Below are 25,663 nucleotides of genomic sequence, written 5' to 3'. Positions count from 1 at the left end.
GGATGTGGGGATTGGCAGGAGGTGAGTGATAATGGAGAAGTAACATTTAAGAGATATGATCAGGGTTACTTTTTAGAGAACCTCTCTGATAATATATTAGGAGAGAGTGAGATTCAGGGTAAAGACGGTTACAATAATCTAGGCAAGAAAAGATATAGGGGCTGAACCAAATCAGTAGAAGAAGAAATGGAAGAACTAGGACAAATATGCAGGAGAGAAATTCAACAAACTCTGCTGATCAATTGGATATGAACATCCAGACCAAATGATGCATCCAAAAGGACTTGCAAGTTTCTGGCTTGGTCATCTGGATGGACAGTGGTGACATTAACTAAGGCTTGGTCATCTGGATGGACAGTGGTGACATTAACTAAGACTCTAAATATAGGAAGAAAAATTAATTTGGATTGTTCAGTTTGAGGTATCTTTAGGAGATCCAGGTGAAAAAATGCAACAGGCACTGAGATAATACATCTGGTTTAGAGATAAACAGGTGGGAATCATTTGGATATAACTGGAATCAGAGACATAGATGGGGCTGACCAGGGTAGAGTATCAGATGATTGAGTCATGGGCCAAACTCTGGGCGTTTAAAATAACATTTATAGCACAAAGGAGGGAAAGCAGACTGAGAAGGAGCCGCCAGAAAGGTAGGGAGAAAACCAGGAATGTCACAGAAATCAAGAGAGAAAACGAGTTTCAGAAAGAAGTAGTTATCAGAATTAAGTAAATAGAATGTCAAATAAGGGCTGAAAAATGCCCACTCACAATGATAATGAGATCATTTGGTGAACGTGGCAAGAGGTGTTTCCGAAAAGTGAGAAAGTGTTGGCGAGGGGTGGTGGTGGTGAAGCCAAACTGCAGGAAGTTGAGAAGTGAAGAGTTAACAAGAAATTGGAGCCACAGCATACATTACTGTTTAAAGACGTTTCGCTGTGTATAAAATTTCTCTTAGGATGTGAAGTGAGATTAAAAACTGTAGGTGCTATTTATCTGTATTTAAACATTTTTCATTGCACGGTGAAATAAGTGAAATATGCTTTAAAATGGCTTGCTTGGTCATAAAAAGGAATGAAAAAACTAGGGTGATAGAAGATAATATTGAGGGCAAGAGTAAGAGGAATAATGGAGTACACTTGTGAACAGGGCAAGTGCCAGGAGTGAAAGAGCCAGATGAAGGGATAACTGATTCCAAACAATAGATGGAAAGATAAGCCACTTTACCCGGAGGTCTCTTATCCTCTGATATAGGAGGGAAAGGTCAGTGGAGAGGTATGTAAATTTGAAAAGCGGAAGTCAAAAAAATAGAATGAGTTCATCCCTAATGGCTATATACTTTAAAAAATTAAATTTCTCTTATGAACGTAGAAAAAAAACTTAGATAAAATATTAGCAAATCAAGGGGCTTCCCTGGTGGCGCACTGGTTGGGGGTCCACCTGCCGATGCAGGGGACACGGGTTCATGCCCCGGTCCGGGGGGGATCCCGCGTGCCGCGGAGCGGCTGGGCCCGTGGGCCATGGCCCCTGGGCCTGCGCGTCCGCAGCCTGGTGCTCCGCGGTGGTGAGAGGCCCGCGTACCGCAAAAAAAAAAAAAAAAAAAAGGCAAATCAAATATAATCATATATAAAAAGGATACTCTACATGACCAAGTTGGGATTATTTCAGGAATGCAAGGTTGCTTTAACAATCAATATAAACAGATTACACAAAATCATATTAGCAGAAAAACAGATGAAGAGCCGACAGTGTGCCAAAGAGGTAGAGTGAAGTACACAGAATCAAGAAAATGTGTAAGAGCTGCCTTAAAAACCAGACAAAGTAAACTATATTCTATACATTTGTGATTGCCTTTTCAATATCAGCATACTTATCAACTCTTATTTACTGTAGCAAAAGAATGTCACAGTCAACATTGATAGTCATTTCCCAATCCATCATATATCACAGTTAAGAATACAGAGTTAAGAATACAGGGAACTACTATTCTGCTGATTTATCACAAAGATACAATTCAGGGCAGTTTTAATACCAGGGTCTACTCCTAGATATTCCAATTTAATAAGTCAAAGTGACCAGGTATCTGTATTTTTAAAAAACTCCAAAGAGTTAGGGCTCTTACATCAGTGGTTCTCAATCCTGGCCTCGGGGGGAGGGGGAGGGGGAGGGGAAGCTTTTGAAAAAATATTAATGCCTAGGGCCTATCTCCAGAGACTCTGATTTAACTGACCCATAGTAGGGCCTAGGCACTTTTAAAAGCTCCCCAGGTGATTCTACGTGAATAAAATTACATGCACTTTTATGATTATAAGTTTGAATGGTAAGTAGTAGAAGAAGCTGACACTAGCTACATTGTAAAAATTAGCAAGCTTTAATTGTATATTCCTTCCCTTTTCTAGGCATTAAATGTACTGTTTTGACATTAATTTGTACTTATTTACATGTTGCTTATAATGGGTAGTCAAATGTGGTAGAGGGTATGTTCTGATCTCTATTTCCAACTACGGCACTAAACATTCAAGAACAAGCACTTTGTTTTTAGTCTTCCCCCCATTTTTTCACATGTTTAACCAAAAGAGATGAAGTCTATTGAAAAGAAAAATAATGAAAAATTAAATTATAAACATTACGTCTTCAGTATTGTTACAGAAAATGGGTTTTACCTCAAAAGGAGTGAACCTATGCTTAAATAACCATTTCAGGTTTTTTGGATTAAAAAAAGCAGAACAATCTAATTTCTACTCCACCATTCCATGAATTGAGTAAAGTGATAACTTACCAGTCTGCAAGGCAAAGGACTGAACAATGGTTTATCTTCATCACTTAAAATTCTTTCTGAGGATTAAAAATGGTAAAGATGGTAAATTTTACGTTTTGTACATTTTATTACAAGTTTAAAAAAAAAGTAAAACAAAATTCTTTCTCCCGAAAGCACAATATTGTCAGGTTTTGAAATCTTTAAGTCATTTCACAAGAATTAACTTTGGATAAGAAGTAAAAGTGAGGAAACATTCCCTTAACTGACAAGAAGCTATAACCACCACTAAAATGAGTACTCTGTTGCTGTGGTTAATTTATAAACTGTCAATCTAATATTTTGTCAGCACACTACATTTCCTGCTTCAAAGTCTTTATGTTATTTGATATTGTTGCCCACTTTAAACATCTCTGTTTAAATACAGTATTCTATACACAACTCATGTCAATGTATGCTTGAGATTTCAAGACACAACTCTGAATCTCTTACCTATGCTTTGGATGGTGTACGCACAACTACCCCAGCACATTATGGGGACACGGGGATCCTCTTCATTGGGATGAACCTTTAGTCCCACCTTATAAGTAGCAGTTCCAAATGTTTTTAGCATTTCTTTTATGCTTTCAGAGTAAGGATTCCTGAAGTGAACATGTACAGGATTAGCTGAAAACAATGTGCTCACATAAATCAAAGGGCTCAGTTTCTTAACAGCTATTTTCTTAACAGCTATTTTCTATGTTGGAATTGAACCACTGAAACTACCTAAAGATAGTTGTATGAAAAGGGGGAATGAAAGACATGCAAACGGTCCCTGCCTGAGAGGGGTTATGCTCTACTTGGGTTGGCAGCAGTGAGGCACAGGCCTGAAAACAAGGTATTAGGATGAAGGTCTACACACTGAACTATGGGATCCTGGACCTCTTCCCCATCTCAAGAACATCAGCAGTGTGTACACACTGCCATAGATTTTAGTTTCTCCAGTGAAGAATTCTCAGGAAAAGCCGTTTATACACATTGACATTTGGGGGTCCCAAGTGAAAGACTGGCGGGAGCCTGATCACCTCATTGTGAGGCTCATAGGTCAGCAAGCTCCAACCTGCCCACCAGGTATCCAGTGTGCTTCTTAGTGCCTTGTTCTTGAAGTCACCCAAGGACCAATAAACATTTAAGAAAAGAATCGGGGGCTTCCCTGGTGGCGCAGTGGTTGAGAATCCGCCTGCCGATGCAGGGGACACGGGTTCGTGCCCCGGTCCGGGAAGATCCCACATGCCGCGGAGCGGCTGGGCCCGTGAGCCATGGCCGCTGAGCCTGCGCGTCCGGAGCCTGTGCCCCGCAGGGGACACAGGTTCAATCCTTGGTCTGGGAAGATCCCACATGCCGTGGAGCTTAGTTGCCTGTGCGCCACAAATACTGAGCCTGCGCTCTAGAGCCCATGAGCCACAACTACTAAGCCTGCGTGCCACAACTACTGAAGCCCATGGGCCTAAAGCCTGTGCTCCAGAACAAGAGAAACCACCACAATGAGAAGCCCGCACACCGCAACGAAGAATAGCCCCTGCTCGCCGCAACTAGAGAAAGCCCATGTGCAGCAATGAAGACCCAATGCAGCCATACATACATACCTACATACACACCTACAGAAAGCAAGGGAGGGAGGGAGGAAGGAAGGAAATAAATAAATAAATAAATAAATAAATAAGGGGATCAATCCAAGAGGACCAAGAATGAACTAACAGTAGGACTACCTCAAAGAATGGAAAAACCAAGAGGAGAAAATTATCTAAGGAACAAAATAAAACATTCCCCAAACTAAAGGATATGACTCTTCAAAGAGCCTGTTGAAAACGTGGTGAAATGAATGAAGAAAGACTCACATATCAAGGAATATCACAGAGAAATTTCAGAACATTGGGAATTAATGAGACAATCACAACAGTTCCCAGAAGTAATAAAGTTACAAAGGAACAGGAATCAGAATGGTGTTAATTTCTCAGTGGGTACTAGAAGTTAGTAAACACTGCCTTCAAAATCTAGATGTAAAGTTACTTCTAACCTATAATTCTATACCCAAACCATACATCAAGCATATGGATACAATAAATGTATTTTCAGACAGGGAAAATTTAACACCCAGGCACCTTTTCTTAGGAATCTGCTGAGAGATGCAACATGAGGGAGTAAATTAAGAAAGGGAGGAGAGGACTTCCCCAGTGGTCCAGTGGTTAAGATTCTGCACTCCCAAAGCAGGGGGTGTGGGTTCAATCACTGGTCAGGGAACTAAAATCCTACATGCCACAGGTGCGGCCAAAAAAAAAAGAGAGAGAGGATACAAGATCCAGCAAACAAGAGGAGCAGGGCTAGGGGAAGTCTCAGGGTGACAGCTGTGCCCTGTCCTGATTGGCATGGGAGGGCAAAGGCTGTGGGAGGAGGGCTCCAGGAAGGAAGATCATCTGATGAATCTGAACACTGACAGCTACTGCTAGGCATCTGACAGGTCTGTTGCAACGTTTAGGGAAAAAAAAAGTATTATATACATAGAAAACCAAGTATATGAAAAAAAATAAGGTAATTATTAACCACAGGAAAACAAAATGGTGTAAGAAAGGAAATTTAACACACAACTTATCAGTAGAAACAATTATAATATCAAAACTGAGAAATGATTTAACCAAAAATTGTGAAATAACTCTATAGGTAGACTGGCGAGGAATAGTGAATAGGGTAGAGGTCAAAGTTGAATCCTAAATTACTAGTCAACAGAAAGATACTGCTTAAAAAAATGATAAATCAAGACACAGCTGATAAAGCATTTTAATTAGAAATATTGGAGTACGTAGCAGAAGAAACAAAATGACAGGACTGGGGATAGGGAGGAGGAATGTGAGAGGCACAGGACTGATGTTCTTTCTGTTTAAGCCCTCCAGTAGTATTTTTACTGAGTAATTTAGTATTTGCCAGGCACAGCTTCCAGGTAATGTTAAATGTATTGTCACTTTATAACACTTATGAGGTAGATATTATTATCTTCCCTTTACCAATGAGGAAACTGAGTGAGATACACAGAGGCCAAGCAATTTGCACAAAGTTGCACAGCTTATAAGCAGTGGTGCTGGAACTGAACAAAAGCAGTCTAGCTCTAGAATCTGGGTTATACCTTGTAACTAACTTACTGGCTATAGGTAAAATTAGGCTGAAAACACTCTGGTTTTGGTCCTGAGTTACTAAGAGGTTGGTGGGGCCATAAATAGAAAACAGAAGTCAGAAGGAAGCATGGGCTTTGGTGGGGGAGCTGAGCAGCTTAGGTTTAGATGTACTGATGAGGTGTTGTCAAGGAGAGCCAGATAAAGGGGTGTAGGAGGGAGTCAGGAACATAGACTAGGAGAGGTTTGTGAAAATTAAACATGCCATGTAGTTCTTAGGTTTTTATCAATACACCTGCAGTAAATATTCTTAAGTCTCAGAATTCAAGATCAGTGTCCTATAACATTTTGCTCCCTAACTTGACAAACGATATTCTTTTTTTTTTTTTTTTTTGCGGTACGCGGGCCTCTCACTGTTGGGACCTCTCCGGTTGCGGAGCACAGGCTCCAGACGCGCAGGCTCAGCAGCCATGGCTCACGGGCCCAGCCGCTCCGCGGCTTGTGGGATCTTCCCAGACCGGGGTACGAACCCGTGTCCCCTGCATCGGCAGGTGGGCTCTCAACCACTGCGCCACCAGGGACGCCCGACAAATGATATTCTTACTAACTGCTGACTTAATTTTTCATTTCAAGTGGGCTAAATTTAAAAGGAATAATATACTCACTTAGGATGAAAATCAGGCCTAAATCCTTCAGGGAGCTGCAATTCATCCACATTTTCTAAATTCTTTGATAAGGCAGTATCTACAGAAACAAGCACTTTATACTATTATTCTTCAGTCCACAATATTTCTATAAATTTCAGTCATAAATTTCATTCTAAATTTAGGTCAAAGAATTTTTAAAAAATGGGAAAAATTCCCATTAATGAAAACCCATATAATATACATTCAAAGCATGAGAAACACTATTGCTCTGGATGACCTAGGTACCTTCTTCAGTCAACTGTGCTTCTCCTGAAAGTAAAGCCACTGGAATGTAGCTAGGGAAGGTAAGAAAAGAAAGAGTATGCTGTTTTGTTTCCTTATAAACCAATGGTATAAATTCTGCTCAGACTGCTTTCCCTCAAGGTTGGAAGTGCAGTGCATGTCTATCAAACTTGGGAAGGCTTTGGTAATGCCAACAATATAGTGAGTCAGCCCACAGAGAATAAAGCCAGCTCTTCCATACTCAGTTACATCTCCCCCACCCCCAGAAGCTCTTCAATAAAATGGGGGAGTGAGAAGTATTTATCATAAACTTCACATGAGCTTGTGTGTTTTCAAGGAATAAGAAGTAATGTAGCAGATTCAAATTTAGTTCATTAAGACAAAGAAAATTAGAGAAAGTCAAATTTTAAAGTAAGAGGTTTCACTTTTAAAATATTTTAAAACAATTTATTCTGAAACTATATTTCCCAATGGTCTCAAACGTTAGGGAAAAATGAAAGCAGGTTATCAGAACTTACTAGGAGTATTTTCTTCTTTCCTAAGAACCTGTAATGCTTTTATTTGCTGAGATATTGTTCTAATCCACTGAGTCAGATCTGGTTGGTCTGAAAAATGTAACCTGCTAGAAAAGAGTATAGAGAGTGTTTAGTATTCTGTTGCTGCTTAGTTTAAGATACAAAAAGATTCCTTAAATGATCACAGGTATATTTTAGACACACTTCAAATATTAAAAAACCAAAAAAACAATTAAAAAAACCTAGGGGAAAATTTGTTGCTTTTTAAAAAGTCAGAATAGGTATTTACCAATGGAAATGAAAATACATTATTCGTCAATATAATGTTAATAATTATTAGCACCACATTGAATTATTTGTCAAATATTTCACTTTTTTGGTACTGGAATTTATTAGTATTTCTTAAATATCACAATCACCACACCACGGACACTATTTATTGAGTGCTTATTATGTTGCAAGCACTTAGTTATGTTGTAAGCATTTTACAGTATTATATTTAATCCTCAGAATCTTCTTAATGAAATAGGTTATATTTTCGTCCCCATTTTACAGATGAGGAAACTGAGGTTTAGAGCTATGTTACTTGACTAAGGCCATATATGGGACAGATGTGGCATTCAAACCCAGCTATATCAGACTCCACAGCCTGTGTTCTTTTAACAAATGTGCCATAACTGACTCTCCTGGGAAAAAAAGCAAAACCTGAACCACAAAAGTGATTGTTTTCTCCTTACATGCAGAGAATTCTTAATCTAACAATGACTAATTTCTTTACCAGTTCAAATGCAGGTATAAGTCAGCACCATGATATGCTTTCCTGATTAAAATGCACGAGCTTACATGCATATCTAACGGTATTTTAAGAACACTGTGTGGTAGCACAGACTAAGACACCATGGTTTTTTTAACTCCTAAAATTGAAGAGAAAAAAACTGACCCTGCTTTATTTAAACCCAAATAGTAGCACAGAAATAAACAGATGATTCATATTCACAAAACTCAAATTAGTATTTGTGAATGTAAGACAGACACCATAAACTGAGTAACAAAGGTCAGGTTTGAAGAGGAGACACTATCAAATTCATATCTGAAATGAGTATGTCTAATACTCCTATTAACTAAAAGTGCACTAAAAATTATGAAATGACAAAAACTTTGCCTTTTAAATACACTAACAGATTTTCACTTTTTGGCCCAATTTTTGAATTGGCCAGTAAATTGCAAAAAATTATATTTAATTGTTAGTATGTTCAATAATGTCAGTTTTAGCTGCCCCTTCTTCCCCCTATCAATTTACTGAGCATCTCTTAAAAAGTATGAGGGAGATATTTAAAGTGGGGTTTTAGAAATAAAGGAGACAGTTTTCATGAACATATGGGAACTTTATATCCTTTATAGTGCTTACAGGTGACCAAGAAACTGTTAAATTTTAGCCTGTTCCTTTCTAAAAACCAAAATCATATTTCATAGGTCAGCTAGAAGAAATAACTAAATAAAAAGTTTGAAAAGTACTTGGAAAACATTATGCATTTACCTAGAGTGATCTCTTCACCCAGCTGTGGTTTATTATTTCATTACCTTCAAAGGAAACTAGTTCTTTGATATAAAGGTTTCATGAGCCAAAACTTACCTATTAAAAATATTTCTTGGAGGAAGCAGCAGAGGAATAACAGTATTACTCAAGCACTCACAAAGGGGACAAAGGAATTCTCCATTTTCTACATCATAGCTTGTATGTAAGCGTAACCTCTGTTGCCTTCGCTGTTCTTTAGCTTGAACGGAATCAAAATACCTTTACAATTAGAAAACATGAGGTATCAAAAACAATGGTAATTTTAAAAAATGAGAGCCACAAGCTTCAACATTTTAAATAATTTGTTTCCACAAAAAAAAAAAAATCTAAAAATTAAAATCTTGAAATGACCTGAATTATTTTTAACAGTGATACTTTAATTTTGAGTTGTTGTAATTACCAAAATGGGTTAAGAGTTCTAAAAAAGGAGAATCAAAAAAAGACTGCCTTGCAAACAATCATTCACAATGTGGCATATTTCTTGGTCCCAGTGCTCTGCGGTTACTCCCCCAGTGCTGGTGACTACTTACTAGGGGCAGTTCATAACAACTCAATGAGCAGAGTACTAGAATAACAGCACTGATTTGTTGGTTTTGCGGAAGCACAGAAAGCACCAAAGTAGAATAAGTTTGAAGTTATCCCATCTCAGCTCAGGGAGCCATGACAATCTTAGGAACTAACCAGATAAGTGCTAGCATCTTCAGAATCAAGAGTTGTTCACCCTGGATCCAAAGAAAGATGTATTTCTAGGGTTTATATCACTGTAAAAATCCTTTACTTCATCTAGTCTGTTAGATCCCCACATTAAAAAATACATTTGATATACTATGAAGTTTCTAAGTCACTCCTTTAAATGTAATGACAAAGCAAATTAATTTTGTTATTTATTAGGCAGTAATACGGAGTTTTCTTCTTCAAACATCTTTAGTTCTTTCTCCCTTTTTCTAGAATGGAATTTCCTTTACTAAAAAATTTAATTTTGAGCCTTTGGATAAGCTTCTCTTCACTAATATTAAGAATATAAATTACCTTTGCCAACAATGGGCATGCATAATGTGCCCACAGCTACCAGTATGTGTTCCACAAGACAGATCAGGGTGCATGAATAATGGATCATATTTTTCTGCATTATAAAACAAAAAACAAAGCGAAAAACCAAGCATTTAATATTCCTATAACAAATGTACAACTTTAAATTGTGAAATCCTTAACTAAGGGCCTGTAAACTTCAAATGAAATGCTAGTCTATTCCTTTGATTTGAGATACCAATAATTTATGCAAGACCCCGGATTATTCAGAATACAGGACTCTCTAATTTTCATTACACTGAGCAAGTTAATGAAACATCCCTGAATTTGTTAACTAAAACTGGAATCCCGTATTTACGTACATCTAATCTTTTGAACATTTCACATTTTCAGGGCACTGAGAGACTCCTATTCCCCGAAAATGCCCTGAGCCTGAGGTAAAAGGGATATTCTTCAGGGAGAGGTCTTTAATACCTTCAGGGCAGCTGGGTCACAATGATCTCTAACAAAAAAGATGTCCTGGCAGTAGAGGAGAATCTGCCTAAAGACAATCATGCAGAGACTAGCCACAATTACTATACCAGAGTCAAAGCTGCAGCAAAATATCTGGGACAGCAGCCCAGACCAGAGTAGGGAAAAACGGGCAATTCAGACAGTCTTCTGCTGTGGTACTAATTTTTTATATTTAAAGGAGATGAAAAATGAAGACAAACATAAAGTGGGTAGCTGGCTTCTTTGGGAATTCTTGGAATTCTCTACATAAATTAGTATAATCTTAGAAATTCCCTAACATTAAATTACTCAAGTTTCAACTTGCTTTATATAATAGAACAGTGCAAATTTCACAGCATAAAGAAAATCTTTTATGATATAAATTGTGAAAGCATTAAAAAAATCCACTTATAGCCAAGTACTAAATACAATTGGTGACTTTATCTTCAGCCTGGAATGAAATTTGTAAATCGCCTAGTACAAATGATCATTTCTTAAGGTGAAGCTGACCAATGTATCTTAATTAGGGTGCTTGAGAGCCACACTGTGAAGACTTTCACTATAGAGAAAAGGCAAACTTACCAGTGGTCTCTCCTTCCAATCATACAATGTGAAAAGCACTGGCTAAATAAGTGCTTTGGAAATTAAAACACAGTTCCTACTCTCAAGAAGTTTACTGGTATCACTGAGGCATATGCACACATAAACAAATGTAAGAGTAGAAACATAAAAGTATCTGCGGTGGACACAATAAGGTGCAGCCCAGAAGCCCCTGCAGGAATGAATGACTTACTCCCTCAGCTGTTAGAAGAGGGAACTCAACTGTTATCCCTCTTTAAGGGACTTTGCTCAGGGTCACACTACTTTGATCAAGGTCACACCTCTTTCCAGAGGTAGGCCACAACCAGTCACTGATCAGTGTCAAGGTATAAAGACCCAGCCCCCTTGCCCCAACTTGGGACACCTCTGAAGGGCCATCCAGCTCCAGAGCTCCCATGGGGTTGGCTAAGGTCTTTTGGGGACTGCATCATAGCTCAACTTCTCCCTTTGCCCAAACCTGCTTCCTTCCCCTCCATTCCATAGATGTTGATCCCAAGACTCTCTTGAATAACATACTGCACTGCATGGTAATCTCTATTTCAATAATCTAAATGAGAATCTGGCTCAAGGACAGCTTCTCACAGGGGTGACTCACACCACTGTTCTCAAGGGATTCCACCCTGGATCTATCTATGAGATAAAATAATTATTGAGATAAAATAGTTATTGTTATTTCAGTGTCAACTGATTATTGGACTTTAAAAATGTGAAGAATGGGAAAGACTGTTAAGTACCAAAGTACATTAATGAAACAAAGAACAGCTTTCTTTTGAATCCCTGCTATTTATCAGCTGCGTAATTCAGGCATAATACTTAATACTTAACCTTCTGGAGTGTTTCCACATCTGTCAAGTGAGGAATTCCAGTCTAAGTTACCTGCTCAAGATACCACCAAGCCTACAGTTATTATAAGGTTAATAAAATCTCTGTATATCACCTACCATACTATGTGGCAGTCATTATTAATAGGGACGATGAGGATATAGCTATGACTTACCTGGATCCTGAATGAATTTACTTCTGTTTTTTGACAATACAGTTGATCTCTGAACAAATGCTGCCAGGACCATTGCCCTGCTTTCCACCTTGACCTCTTGCTCTTCTTGACACAATATACAGGTAACAAATTGTCTCTGTTCAGGGACCCGAGTTTGTGCTGGGCCCAATGCTGTAAAAGTCATATCTGAAACCATAGGGCTGCAATAAAAAGGTTAGGAGTATAATTAATGAGCTTAAGAAGTTTCTATAGAATCATAAAACAGTAGATTCTAGGTAAGTAGAAACGTATTTAAAACACGCAGTTTTTTGTTTTTTTTAGAAAATATTTATTTAGTTATTTGGCTGTGCCGGGTCTTAGTTGCGGCACGTGGGATCTTTGACCTTTGTTGAGGCGTGCGGGATCTTTAGTTGCGGCATGTGAAGTCTTAGTTGCGGAATGTGGGATCTAGTTCCCTGACCAGGGATTGAACCCAAGCCCCCTGCATTGGGAGTGTAGAGTCTTAGCCACTGGACCACCAGGGAAGTCCCTAAAACACACAGTTTTGATGACTTGATTTGAGAGACCCAAGTCTTTCATATGTATCAAAACCACCTCCTTCAATCCTCATAGCAATCCAATATGCAACACATAAGCCAGACACTAAGTTAACTGAGCCCAGTGTATTCATTCTTTTATGAATCTCAAGGGTCTTCTGTATAACTTACATTTTAAGCATACATGTGAATTCTCTTATCTATAGTCGAGACATGCTCATAATCATATGCTAATAAACTCAGATTTCTAAGATTAAGTCCTCTAACTACGAGGCCACAAAATTTATCAACTCTTCTAAGTTATTCTATGATTAAGTGTACTTATAAAGAAAAAAACCTAAACATCTTCCTCAGCTGAGAACCATGGTCGAGAGTTTCAAAAATTGTGATTAATTGTTACCTATTATCAAGAACAGCAGAGATAGAGGCATCCAGTTCTAATGTCTGCTGAAAGAGTTCTTTGTTCTCATCAATAAAGTGCCGCTGCATCTCAGACATCTGGGCCATGATCTTTTCTCTGCGCAGTCTGGCAATCTCGGCTTTTCTCTTCCTCTCAGCTTTGTCTTTGTCTCTCGAACTCTGAAATTACGCTTCATTTAATTAGAACATTAGAGGCTAAATGCATATTTTTTCCCCCAAAGCAGAAACATCTTTATTGTAAATACTAATTAAAAACTATTCTATAATCTCACTTATCTAAACAAAGAGAAAAGATTTCTTAATCAACCTAACATGTTAAAAGAAAAAAAAAAGGCAGTCCAAAAAGACAGCTACAAAAATATAAACAAATAGTGGCACACTTCTTGGGATTTATATGTTTGTGAATAATATCAACTACCAACTTACTGCAGATAAATTTAATTGTTTATAGTGAGCTTGCCACAATTTTTCAGTATTACCACACTTTACATCTTATACCTCTTCCATTATGGTTCCTTCTGTCTCTGCCACAGAACTGGTGGATGCACTCTCCCTTATCTTCTTAATAGCATTAAAAGTCTATGAAAAAAAATATCATTATTCTGAAGCTATGAAACATTATAAAAATTTAAAGATAAACATTTACTATTTCTCACAAAAAGCAGAGTGATGCAGGAAATTTTACCTTTAATATCCACCTAATCATATCTTTGTGGACTTCTAGGTAGGGAGCATTTTGTAGTGTTTCCAGCATAGCTAGTATGCTAGGAGAGTTGTTTGGTGCTTCACCAGGTTCTGAGGCGGAAGAAAAAAAAGGGCACGCGAACAACAGCTAAGACTTCATAGTGCTTACTACTAAGCACAAGAAGATAAATTAAGTTGCTTATAACATTTGCCCATCATTTGATTACAGCTCTATTTAGAAATTTTCAATACCTCTCGAAACGTGACATATTTGTATTTTACAAACAAGTTGTTAACAACTAGAATGCTTTAATCATTCAAAACTGACATCTTATACCAAATGATTATTTTAACATAGCCTCTAGCAAAATTAAATAAAAACCCAGCTGAAAGGTCCACCTGAGATTTTACAAGTCTAAGAAAATGAATTAGGATTATAGGAGTCCATGTGTATATAACATGTATCTGTTTTGACCTTTTCTTTAATGAAAACCTAGATTCAAAATAAAACAAATTTTTTCCTCTATGGATTACTTTTTTATTTTGAGAAAAAGATACAAAAGTCCATTACTCTCAGAAGTACATTTACTCCAATATTAGCTAATTTAGTTTTATAGTTGGAAATATCCAATTATTAATTTTCTTGATTTAAGAAACATTTCTGGCAAAATATTACTCCTTCCTAAGAGGGTAAGAGGCTGAACTATGTGATCTTTTTAAAAGAATGTAATTTAATTTAATTGTTATTTTTTTGGCCATGCCACATGGCTTGTGGGATCTTAGTTCCCTGACCAGGGATTGAACCTAGTTCCTCAGCAGTGAAAGCTCCGAGTCCTAACAACTGGACTGCCAGGGAATTCCCTGAACTATGTGATCTTTAATATTCTTCCAGATCTGAAATTCAGTGGCTGTGGATTAGGGATCTGACTCTAAATAGTTTGTCTTTTGTTTGTATGCATGTATGCATGTATTTATTTATTTATTTATGGTTGCACTGGGTCTTTGTTGCTGTGCACAGGCTTTCTCTAGTTGCGGCGAGCAGGGGCTACTCTTCGTTGCAGTGCTCTGGCTTCTCATTGTGGTGGCTTCTCTTGTTGCGGAACACAGGCTCTAGACATTCAGGCTTCAGTAGTTGTGGCACGTGGGCTCAGTAGTTGTGGCTCGCGGGCTTAACTGCTCCATGGCACGTGGGATCTTCCTGGCCCAGGGCTTGAACCCATGTCCCCTGCACTGGCAGGCGGATTCTTAACCACTGTGCCACCACAGAAGTCCCAATAGTTTGTTTTAATTATATAAAATGTTTAAAGAGAAACAGGAGGACTGTCTAGAGAAAATGATGATTGTTGAAAGAAAAAGAAAGAAAGAAGCAAAAAAGAACCTGAGATCAAATGAAATTAGGGAGTTTTCTGTGTAGTTATCCCAAAGTAAAAAAACTGCAGATAGAGAAGGTACAACAGATACAATGTTAATGTTAATCGACAGAAAGAAACACTGGCAGAGAAAAGAGCTGGGAAAGGCTGGCACCCAAGAATATAGTATTCAGTGGGGAAAGACAGCTCCCCTTCTTCCTCCCACTTACCTGGATGTGGGCAAAAAGGGAAAAATAGAGATTTAGCCGCAACCAGGACTATTCCTCCTCATCCCCCAGTGGAACCTAGTATTCTCACAGTCATTATCTTTTAGGAAGAAATGGCAGAGAACACAATACTAAACAAAGTTACAGAAATACTCCCTTGCAATCAAGGAATTTAGAAACTCCTATTATACCACCACAAATTCATTTAAGCATCTCAGAAAATCACTGATTGCAGGTCTGGAGCAGGGAAAGTACAAGATGAGCCTCAGACACCTTTTATGCCAGAAAGCAAGGTGGTGCTCAAATACTAATGGGGTTGGGTCAAAAGGACACAGAGCCAATGGAACAGACTCCCACTGCCCAGAAGTGGCACAGTTTGAGCATCAAAAGGAGTATTGATTATAACTGACTATAAAACACGGGAAAAAAACCCATGAGTAATATTAAAAAACAAAAGAACAACAAAAAAAAGTAAGCAAACAAAAAAGATTCACAGTTGCCACTACTTCAGGTAACTATTAGAACAACCGCTTATTCTGAAAATTAATAAAGGAAATGTTTTTATTTAGAGATGAAACATTATGACATCTGAAACAAATGGTTCAGGGAATTCCCTGGCAGTCCAGTGATTAGGACTCTGTGCTTCCAATGCAGGGGGCCCGGGTTCGATCCCTGGTTGGGGAACTAAGATCCTGCATGCTGTGAAGCACAGCCAAAAGATAAATAAACAAAAAACCAAATGGTTCAAAAAAGTGTTCAAACATAAAGCAAATATAGCAAAACACTAACTTCTGAATCTAGGTGGCAGGTATATAGATGTTTACTATACAACTCTTCCAACTTTTCTGTATGTTTGAAATTTTAATATTAAAAAGCTAGAAAAAATATTTCTTTGGTCTTCTCAAAAAATGTCACATTACTTTATATGAAATGTAATCCTCTACAGCTAATTTTCTTATTTTCATTACTTTTTATAAGATAATAGCAACAATTTATAAGTGAAATCCTAATAGCAAACTCTGTGTTTTTAAAAGTATATACTAGAGTTTAAATTTATGTGCTATATTGATTTCAAACTAAGGACTCCTCATTACTTTTTCCTGTTTATGAATTAAAATTTATGTTTTTAAAGTATGGGTAGTCCTTAAGTATTTTTATAAAAATGTATCAGGCTCTGATATAGTACACAGGATCTGATATAATACACAGGTGAATACAGACAGCCTCAGAAATTTGGATTCAATATAACCTACTTAAATCTTATATGATCAAATAAAAGAGGTTATACTACATTTAAAAAACACGGACATGTTGAGTTAGTTTAGTAAAAACTGTATACATACTCGATATCTTCTGAGTGAAGGTAAAGGTTACTACATGCTCCTCCATGACATTCTCTAAATGCTGTTTTTCTTCTTGTAGTGCCATTCCAATTAAATGTAACACCTAAAATACAATATGTTTTGTAACTTTTAGTGAAACAAAAATCAAGTACATATTTTTATAAGAAATAAAAAAAATTCACTATTGAAAAAAGATAAACTATTAAACACTAAGTGCAGTAAAAAATAATTCGAAGTACCAATTTTCATGAAATCCAAACTCTAAAATTCATTTTCTAATAAAGAATTCTTAGCAAGGAAACAAAAATTTCTATTTCAGCTAGGAAGAAAATTCAATTGCAAATTCTTAGGGTAAGTTAAAATTACTAACAGCTGTGACCAGCAATCCATATAATTTTCAGTTTTATTCCATCCCTACACTACAGTCTTAAGAATCACTGATTCTAAGAATCAGTGGCCAAATAATTACACCTGAAAGCATCTATCATGCAATGATCTAATCTATAATACTCCTAGTTCAATTTCTCTAAGGACTAAAAATCTTAATCATCTAAGAGACACACTTTTATCTCTAATGCCACATCATTTATAAAGATGTTCAGCATACCTCATGAAAAATTCCTTACTAGACTTCTAAGAATATAACTACACTAATCTATTTGCACTTTTATTGTTCTTTATCCTGCTCCCCAATTTTTGAAGGAGATATGCGGGTGGTGTCTCTATCGTTCCCTACACATAGGGCTACTGTGGTTGTCAGACTTGGAAGAACTAAGTTAGCCTGAATGACATAAAGCAAATGTATATATAAGATAAATGATGTTCATTCCTCTTTTCTCCATCATTTCCCATACATCTTTTGCTCATACAATACTGATGGTCTCCAGTATACTGCAACTCAATGCTTTTACATTTTAAGTGTATGTTTGTAAACTGGAGGTGGGTATACATATACAAATATCTTAGCCAATGAGATACTTAAGCCTGCTGAGACAATGGGAGGAACAGTAGCTTTGCAGGAAGGCTCACCTTCATCTGAATTCTGGCTTCACTGCTTTCAAGTCCCACTAAGCCTAACTTCATCATCTTCAAGAATTAAAAAAAAGAAAAAAAAAAGCTTTCCTCTAGAGTTTTGAGGGTTACAAATATGGTACATAAAAGTGCCTAGCATAGAATAAGGCACAGAGTAGGTTAATTGTATTAACTGAGTATTATTATGTTACTTACTAGTTGGGTAACATGGATAAGTCTATCTCACTGAAACTTGCCTTCCTCATCTATACAGTGGAAAAACTATCTACTGATACTCATAGAGGTATTACGTGAATTTAATGAGATAATAATTTACGAATGACTTACATTAAATCTATAAAGTAAAATACCAACAAGGTTCTAGACTTGCCACTAATTAGTTATGGGAACATAAGTCTCTGACTTTCAATTTCTTCAACTGCAAAACATAAGTATTAATGAACTCACAGGTTTTTAAAGAGAATTAAGTGAAAAACAAATGCAAAGACAACACATTATACAAATATCAGAGTACTGTATAAACAAAGACATATCAGGACCAATCAATGAGAGGAGATCTGCCAACAACACCAAGGTAACCACAACCATGTGGTGTAAAAAAATCTGCCAGGTTCTCATTTTTATGGTCAGACACAAACAGTAACAAAATACTATATTTCCAATTAAGTTAACACTACACTTTATCTTAAGTTTCCTGTGTACAGATATTGACAGGAGTATTTTGTATTTTGGTTTTTACTACAAGACCACTAAAATATAAATAATAAATGTCTTCAAACTTACCCTTTGCAGCATGGACTCAGACCAGACATGTCCGTTATGTTCTACAGTCCATTGCAATACTGTTCTCATGATTAACAACATGACATCTGACTGCAAAATGTTAACCAGACTTGCAAACAGAGGGCAGAATGGGGGCAAAACTGGAGGTGGAAGTGCTGAAAATAAAGTTATAATTGGCTTCTTTTGTAGAACATGCTTTAAAAAACAAATGAACAAAAAAACACCAAAAAACTATCCTTTTGTTACATACTTTTGATAGTCTTCAAAGAATATTCATTTACACACATCTTAAAGCTATATTTTACCTTCTCAGGTCAGTCAAATGCATAAAAACAGCTCTGTAAGTAGCAGTAGTACAAAAGAAGGCCTTTCTTTTCCCTAGAAATGCCTTACGATCCGAGACAAAACCATTAACCCAAAGGTGACTCAGTACAGACTATGTCTACATTAGCATATTTATTAGCCCTTGAAAGTTCACTCAGGGGGCTTTCCTGGAGTCCAGTGGTCAAGAATCCGCCTTCCAATGCAGAGGACGTGGGTTCGATCCCTGGGTGGGGAACTAAGATCCCACATGCTGCACGGCAACTAAGCCTGTGCACCGCAACTACTGAGCCCACGTGCTCTAGAGCCCACGTGCTCTAGAGCCCAGGCGCCATAACTAGAGAGCCTGTGCACCACAACTACTGAGCCCACACGCTCTGGAGTCTGCGTGCCACAACTAGAGAGAAGTCCGTGTGCCACAACGAAGAGCCCACGTGCTGCAATGAAAGATCCCACATGCTGCAAGGAAGATCCCATGTGACGCAACTAAGACCCAAATCAGCCAAATAAATAAATAAATTATAAAAAAAAAAAAGCTCACTCAGAAAGCTTGTATTTAAATCTACCACTTCATTAAGAATCATCATCATAGTCAATAGAAAACAATGTTTAACAAGTAAAAGAGACTGACACGAGATTTTGGGAAAGATTAAAAATACCTGTATCTTCCTTATTTTGTCTTTTCAATTTCCGTTGGGCTTCCTCTGCCTAATAAAAATGAATGTAATTTGGACAGGGAATTAGTAACATGAAACAATTTAATATCCAAAACTACTGATATATGTTAATCTTTGCCATACTAACTTCTGATTTTAGAAGATTTCTACCCTTAGTTTTGCAACCCCTCGCCGAAATTGGTATCAAGGTTAATTTCCCCCTGCCATTAAGAGAATCCCCCCAAGTGGATTCTTTCTTGATTTAAAATGCAGGGGAAACATGCACCAACCAAAACCAAAAACCTACTCAGATTTGAGCTTTATTTCATGCATCAAACACTAATACACACTGCTATATATAAAATAGATAACAAACAAGGACCTACTATATAGCACAGGGAACTATACTCAATATTCTGTAATAACCTATAAGGGAAAAGAATCTGAAAAAGAATATATATATACGACTGAATCACTGTGCTGTACACCAGAAACACAACATTGTAAATCAACTATACTTCAAAAAAGCAAAAACAAAACCCCAGAAAACGAATAAACAAAAGCTTCATGTTTAAGTTTCGTTTACTACCATTTATTGAAAACTTATTTTTAAGAGTAGACTGCTAAAAGGCAAAATTTAACCCGCTAAGAATGATCGGGAAAATTCCTTAAGTCACCATGGAAAAGCATAATGTTAAGTACTAGCAATTCTGAAATGACTGTAAAATAGGTTAACTGATTAGAATACACGTTGATGATGTCTTCAAAAGCCAATAAAATACATACAATTAGATATGTGTGGGTATGTATATAATTATATAGATCTTTCTTATGTACACACAAAATAGGGGAAAACCCCAAATGCTACGTGGTGGTATTACAGGTAATCTGTACTTTCTTCTTTATACCTTTTCATATTTTCCAAATTTCCTACAATAAAAATGTGTCCTTTTTCAATCTGTGAAAAGCAGTAAAAGTTGTTTAGGAAAAAACAAAATAAAAACAAAAAAACTCCAAGCAACCCTTTCTCAGTACACTTTTAATTTTCTCAATTACCTTGGACTGCTCTGCCCTTGAAAAGTGATAGAAATACAAATTGAACTCTTTGGCACATTCTGGTTTCAGTTCATACATGCCTCGTCCTGTTAATCCAGGTTTCCTTTGGGGGGAAAAAAAAATTCTTAAATCTCATATACTGTTGGTGAATGTAAGCTGGAACTACTTTCTGTGGGTTCATTTAATCATCTACATCCAAAGCTTAATGTGCGTCCACTTTATCTAGCATGTCCACCTTGAATTTATTCTAACTGTACAAGTGAATGTGATGGTCACTGTAGTGACAACAATTTAAAGTCTAACAACAGGGGAGAGGTTACACACATTATGACATCTCCAAACAACTGAACACACTACTAAAATTGATGTTAACTTGTATATTTTGACATGTAGAGATGTCTGTGATAAGTTCTACCAAGTGAAAAAAAGCAGATGCAATTTTAGGGTTTAGAGAATCTTTTCTATAATTTTTTCTATATTTTCCCTAAAAATATGTATTGTTTTTAAAATCAGCAAAAATAAAGACAATGCCATTGGAATGAGGAGCACAGAAAAAGCTTACACAGGGTTAAGAAACTGCCTCAACAACCTTAAGGGGACAGACTATTGATAGTTTCCTGATTGGGCAACACACTGGACACTGAAGAAAGCATTATTCAGAGGGTATCCCACAACTTAGGTGGCACATTCAAATGGAAACAAAGAAAGCACAATGCATTTACTCAGATTACCTGCTCAGGTTAGTTTCAATTATCTGAAACTATCAGCTAGGGAACACCTGAAAACTGAAAATTCTCATAAAGCTACTTCAAGTTGCTAAGTGCAGGGCTAGATCATAAAAGTGAAATGTCGGGCTTCCCTGGTGGCACAGTGGTTGAGAGTCCGTCCACCTGCCGATGCAGGGAACATGGGTTCGTGCCACGGTCCGAGAAGATCCCACATGCCGTGGAACGGCTAGGCCCGTGAGCCATGGCCGCTGAGCCTGCACGTCCGGAGCGTGTGCTCCGCAACAGGAGAGGCCGCAACAGTGAGAGGCCCGCGTACCGCAAAAAAAAAAAAAAGGGAAATGTCAGTGAGAAATCTAGTTCAGAATTATGTTTGAAAGTGGTTGTCACTCTCTGAAAACAACAATTTTATTCTCAGTTCCATCAAGGGAAACACTCTAAGAAAAATTAATGTATAAAATAAAATTGAATGTGAAAAAGCAGAAAATAAACTCACTTGAAATGGGCAACTGCTTCAATTACACTCTCCATGCCAGTTTCTTTGTTCTCCTAAAGGTACAGGAAACAAATTGTTTCATGTTAATAATAATATCTGCTAGCACTCTGAGCATTGTGCTTTTATTTTATTAAGCTTCATACAGCAATCGTATAAAGCAGATATACTATTTTCCCAATTTTTACAAATGAGGATTCCATAGTAAACATAATGATTAATAGGCAGTTGGGGAAATTGAGTTGGTAAGCTAACATTCATTCAGATTGATATAATTAAAAACAAGTTACTACCATATGGAATCAAGGTGACAGCTTTCAAAAGGAATAAAATAAAAACACAAAGTACACATAACGTTTAAATTTTATATTTAAAATTTATATATTTGCAATATTTTGTGAAATAGCTACACTAATTTCTTATCTATTTTTGTTAAAACGTCATTTCCCAAATCATATCCCATTCACGACAAGCTGTTCATAGGAATTCTGTGAAATATTCTCTGGTCAAAAATGTTTGGTAAATATAGATGCCATCATTTTGTACAAGGCAGTTACACTTTTAAAATACTGTTTTAAATTTTATTTCTTCCTTATTCCAATGGTCTAAATGAAACTGTAATTGTTTCCTCATTTCCTGCATTAAAAAGTACATGTATACACAACTAGAAATGGAAATGGCAAAAGTAACCCATTAACAATGACCCATTAAAAAAAGTACATGTAATTTTTATTCTGACTAGATATTCAGTGATCTTAACAAATCATTAATTTTTTTTTAGGTGTGATAATTGGCATATGCATAGGTTTTTCTAAAAGCTCGTATCTTTTGGACCAACCTTGGCACTACTGACATTTGGATGAGATAGTTCTTTGTTGTGGGAATCTGTCCTGTGCATTGTAGGATGTTTAGTAGTATCCTGGCCTCTGCTGAATGGATGCCAGTAGCATCACACACCCTGCCCTGAGTAGTGACATTGCCAAATGCCACCCCCCACCGGGGGGGTGGGCAAAATCATCCCTGGTTGAGAACCACTGTTTCAGATATATACAATTCTATTTATAGATGAAATGATAAACCTGGTATTCTCTACAAAATAACCCAGTGAGGGTGTAGAGATCAGTGGCTGGGGTATAAATAAAATAAGATTGGTCATCTGTTGAAGCTGGTGATGGTTCACTATACTATGTTTTCTATTTCTATAGATGTTTGAAGTTTTTCAAGTTTGAAATAATACAAAGTTTAAGAGAAGTACTACAATGCAACAAATAAAGGTTTAAATCCCAGAAGAATGAACATTAAGGTTAAGAGTTTTGATCTATGTTTCAAATTCGGGAAAACATTTTGAAAAGCCTCGATGAAAATAAAGTCCTTTCACAACTGTAATCTGGGTTTCTGAAAAGCCCCAGGGCTGAAAAGTAGGTGGCAGAGGAACTTAAGATCCTGGCAGGAAAAACAGTTACAACTGAATCTATGAATGCCCATATGAATATTAATTTACATTCACTAAAATGAGAGAGATGGCTTAGCATAGTCTTTGGGTGCTTTAGAAGGAAAAAACTCTAGCAAACTTTAGTCAACACAGCTGAGTAGGTATTTCTAGGTTATAAAGCGTTATCTCTACCCATGGCAACTTGTACTAAACACCCTATAAAAGCTCCTCTTTAATGGATATATAAATTCCGTTCTAAGGAACAGGTTTTTTTCTCTTTTTTTAAAATAATTAATTAATTAATTTTATTTTTGGTTGCGTTGGGTCTTTGTTGCTGTGCACGGGCTTTCTCTAGCTGCGGCAAGTGGAGGTTACTCTTCGTTGTGGTGCGCAGGCTTCTCACTGCCGTGCCTTCTCTTGTTGCGGAGCACGGGCTCTAGGCACGCAGGCTTCAGTAGTTGCGGTGCGTGGGCTCAGTAGGTGTGGCTCACGGGCTCTAGAGCACAGGCTCAGTAGTTGTGGCGCCGGGGCTTAGTTGCTCCACGGCATGTGGGATCTTCCTGGACCAGGGCTCAAACCCATGTCCCCTGCATTGGCAGGTGGATTCTTAACCACTGTGCCACCAGGGAAGTCCTGGAACAGGTTTTCTTTTATTCAGCATTCTTATCTCTTTCAAGGCTTCATTGTAAATGGCTCTATTCCTAGGCTGCTTTCCACTCCCAGTCCCTAGTATTCTCTTTTTCTAATTATTTCTAATAAGATTGACTAGAGTTATACATGTTTTAGAACTGTAGTTTTTACAATTATGGAAAAGGTACAGAGAAGTAAATCTATACATACTAGACTGGTAGGTAGGGAAGGATTTCCATAATTTTCTTTTCGTAAAATGTAGGTACTTACATCTTCAGGTAAAGACTTTACCAATTCACTATGAGCCATAGGTTTGATGCTCAACTGATGGATAATCTCTCGTTTAATCTCATCTGTAGCATTTACCTGTCCAACTCCAGGACTAAATCTCTCTCCTGTCAACAGTGAATAAGTAAATATACACACACTTAACAATCATAATACTTATAAGTGATATATATTTATAATTCATGCAACACAATATATTTTTCTTTCTGTGCAATCGGAAAGCAATGACTGGTCTGGCAACAAGGTAGGGTGAGAGCAGCTCCTAACCATCTTTCTGAGTCTCTGACACAACAGGTGAGTGTAGTCTTCAGCAATGGAGAGAGAACTCTGGTTGCTGTTTTGAAAGAATGGGATCAGAAGGTGGGAAAGGATTAGAAGTAGTCGAGAACTGGTACAGCAGTAGCTGTACTAGCAGCCTAGGTAGGAGGGAGAGCCTTCCTTTGTCCTTTTATCTAGTGGCAAATAAGATATCACCTTCTGAGACCTTCTTCATTGGTATTACCTCCTCACAGTAGCCAGGATTCTCTGCTCTATGGACTGTAGAGAGACTGAAATAGTACAGGAGGTGGGAGAAAGTAAAGGATAAAAGAATAGGAAAGATGGAAGCAGCAGGACTGAAAATTTAGGTAATAAGAAAAAAAAATCTGTGTCTATTAGCCATAGGTCTCCATTAACTTGGAATTTTCATATCTGAATTCAAGAGGACACTTTTGTACCACAAAACCATGGAGAAAAACATAGCTAAGATATAAAGTAACTGTAAATAGCTCCTAAATATCCTATTCTTATTTGCTAAATTCTCCTGTGCCCTGTTTTATTCCCAACACAGTCTTCCAGTTTATCCTGCTTTAGCAGTTGTCCTCTCTCCTTCCAAAGGACCACAGTGCTGTTTCTCTCATCATTACAGTAACCAGAGGGGAGATAAAAATAGACACTCTCATCTCCTTCCCCTAAAACTGAGTAACTGCTCAAATAGAGGAAACAGTTCAGATTCTAAACTATTTGCTACCACAAAAGTCAATATAATACATAAATGTTCCAAAAGATCCAAACTTACCAACAAGCATTATAATGAGGTATAGCATTTCTTCTATTAGAGTGTTGTTCTGCTGAACTAAATCCTGTAACAATCGGGGGTAGTGGGAGAGAAAGTTCATAGATAAGAATAAGAATACTGTATTACCTCAGATGATCAAAATAACCAAAAAGAATGAAGAATGAAAGATGCTTCTCTAACAGTGTGTTGTGGTCTCATAAAGCATGCTCTTACCTTATGAGTAGTCTCAGAACTAATTTTTTTTCCATAGTCTGGAGTACTGAAAATCTGATGAAGTTCAAAGCGGCTAAGCATTATCATCAGGAAATGATTTGGATCCATCATGGAGACACCTGTCTTTTTAAAAAATGTTTGAGATAAAGGAAAAGAGGAAGGTCAAAAGGGCTACTAAACAACTAGTGAGAGATATTTGGCTTGCACAAGAGAAAGCAGCTTACTCGTTCATCAATTCCAATAAAAGATGAAAACCCATTTAGCCCCAATCTCTACTTGTGGTAGCTACAAGTGTGGACAGGGATCTATGCTGGTAAAACAAATCAAAACAAAACACTCCCTAAACCCACATATCATATTCCCTATAAATTCAGTTCAAAGATTT

At 37.2% G+C, this 25,663-nt stretch overlaps 1 protein-coding gene across 9 annotated transcripts in view; it reads right to left on the bottom strand.

The window, feature by feature from the left end:
- Nucleotides 1–25,663, bottom strand: part of UBR2 (ubiquitin protein ligase E3 component n-recognin 2) — a 113,538-nt gene that overhangs the window by 23,050 nt on the left and 64,825 nt on the right. For 5 of the 9 annotated variants that reach the window (XM_007120313.4, XM_007120312.4, XM_028479129.2 and 2 more), the window contains 18 exons: nucleotides 25,279–25,401; nucleotides 25,066–25,129; nucleotides 23,991–24,115; nucleotides 21,662–21,714; nucleotides 20,441–20,543; nucleotides 19,388–19,436; nucleotides 18,408–18,562; nucleotides 16,593–16,695; nucleotides 13,675–13,784; nucleotides 13,488–13,568; nucleotides 12,970–13,148; nucleotides 12,034–12,233; nucleotides 9,945–10,038; nucleotides 8,973–9,134; nucleotides 7,343–7,446; nucleotides 6,561–6,639; nucleotides 3,245–3,393; nucleotides 2,777–2,832 (listed from right to left, as the gene is read on the bottom strand). In XM_007120313.4, coding sequence (XP_007120375.1) covers nucleotides 2,777–2,832; nucleotides 3,245–3,393; nucleotides 6,561–6,639; nucleotides 7,343–7,446; nucleotides 8,973–9,134; nucleotides 9,945–10,038; nucleotides 12,034–12,233; nucleotides 12,970–13,148; nucleotides 13,488–13,568; nucleotides 13,675–13,784; nucleotides 16,593–16,695; nucleotides 18,408–18,562; nucleotides 19,388–19,436; nucleotides 20,441–20,543; nucleotides 21,662–21,714; nucleotides 23,991–24,115; nucleotides 25,066–25,129; nucleotides 25,279–25,401 — 1,989 coding nt within the window. Of the gene's footprint in view, nucleotides 1–2,776; nucleotides 2,833–3,244; nucleotides 3,394–6,560; nucleotides 6,640–7,342; nucleotides 7,447–8,972; nucleotides 9,135–9,944; nucleotides 10,039–12,033; nucleotides 12,234–12,969; nucleotides 13,149–13,487; nucleotides 13,569–13,674; nucleotides 13,785–16,592; nucleotides 16,696–18,407; nucleotides 18,563–19,387; nucleotides 19,437–20,440; nucleotides 20,544–21,661; nucleotides 21,715–23,990; nucleotides 24,116–25,065; nucleotides 25,130–25,278; nucleotides 25,402–25,663 lie in introns of those variants that run through there. The other 4 variants (XM_007120314.4, XM_028479131.2, XM_055079777.1 and 1 more) reach the window with 4 other exon arrangements.

The sequence above is a fragment of the Physeter macrocephalus genome, chromosome 18 (assembly GCF_002837175.3).
Source record: "Physeter macrocephalus isolate SW-GA chromosome 18, ASM283717v5, whole genome shotgun sequence".
NCBI classification, from domain to species: domain Eukaryota; kingdom Metazoa; phylum Chordata; class Mammalia; order Artiodactyla; family Physeteridae; genus Physeter; species Physeter macrocephalus.
The sequence above is the reverse complement of the archived record's forward strand: the minus strand, read 5'-3'. Positions and strand labels throughout refer to the sequence as shown.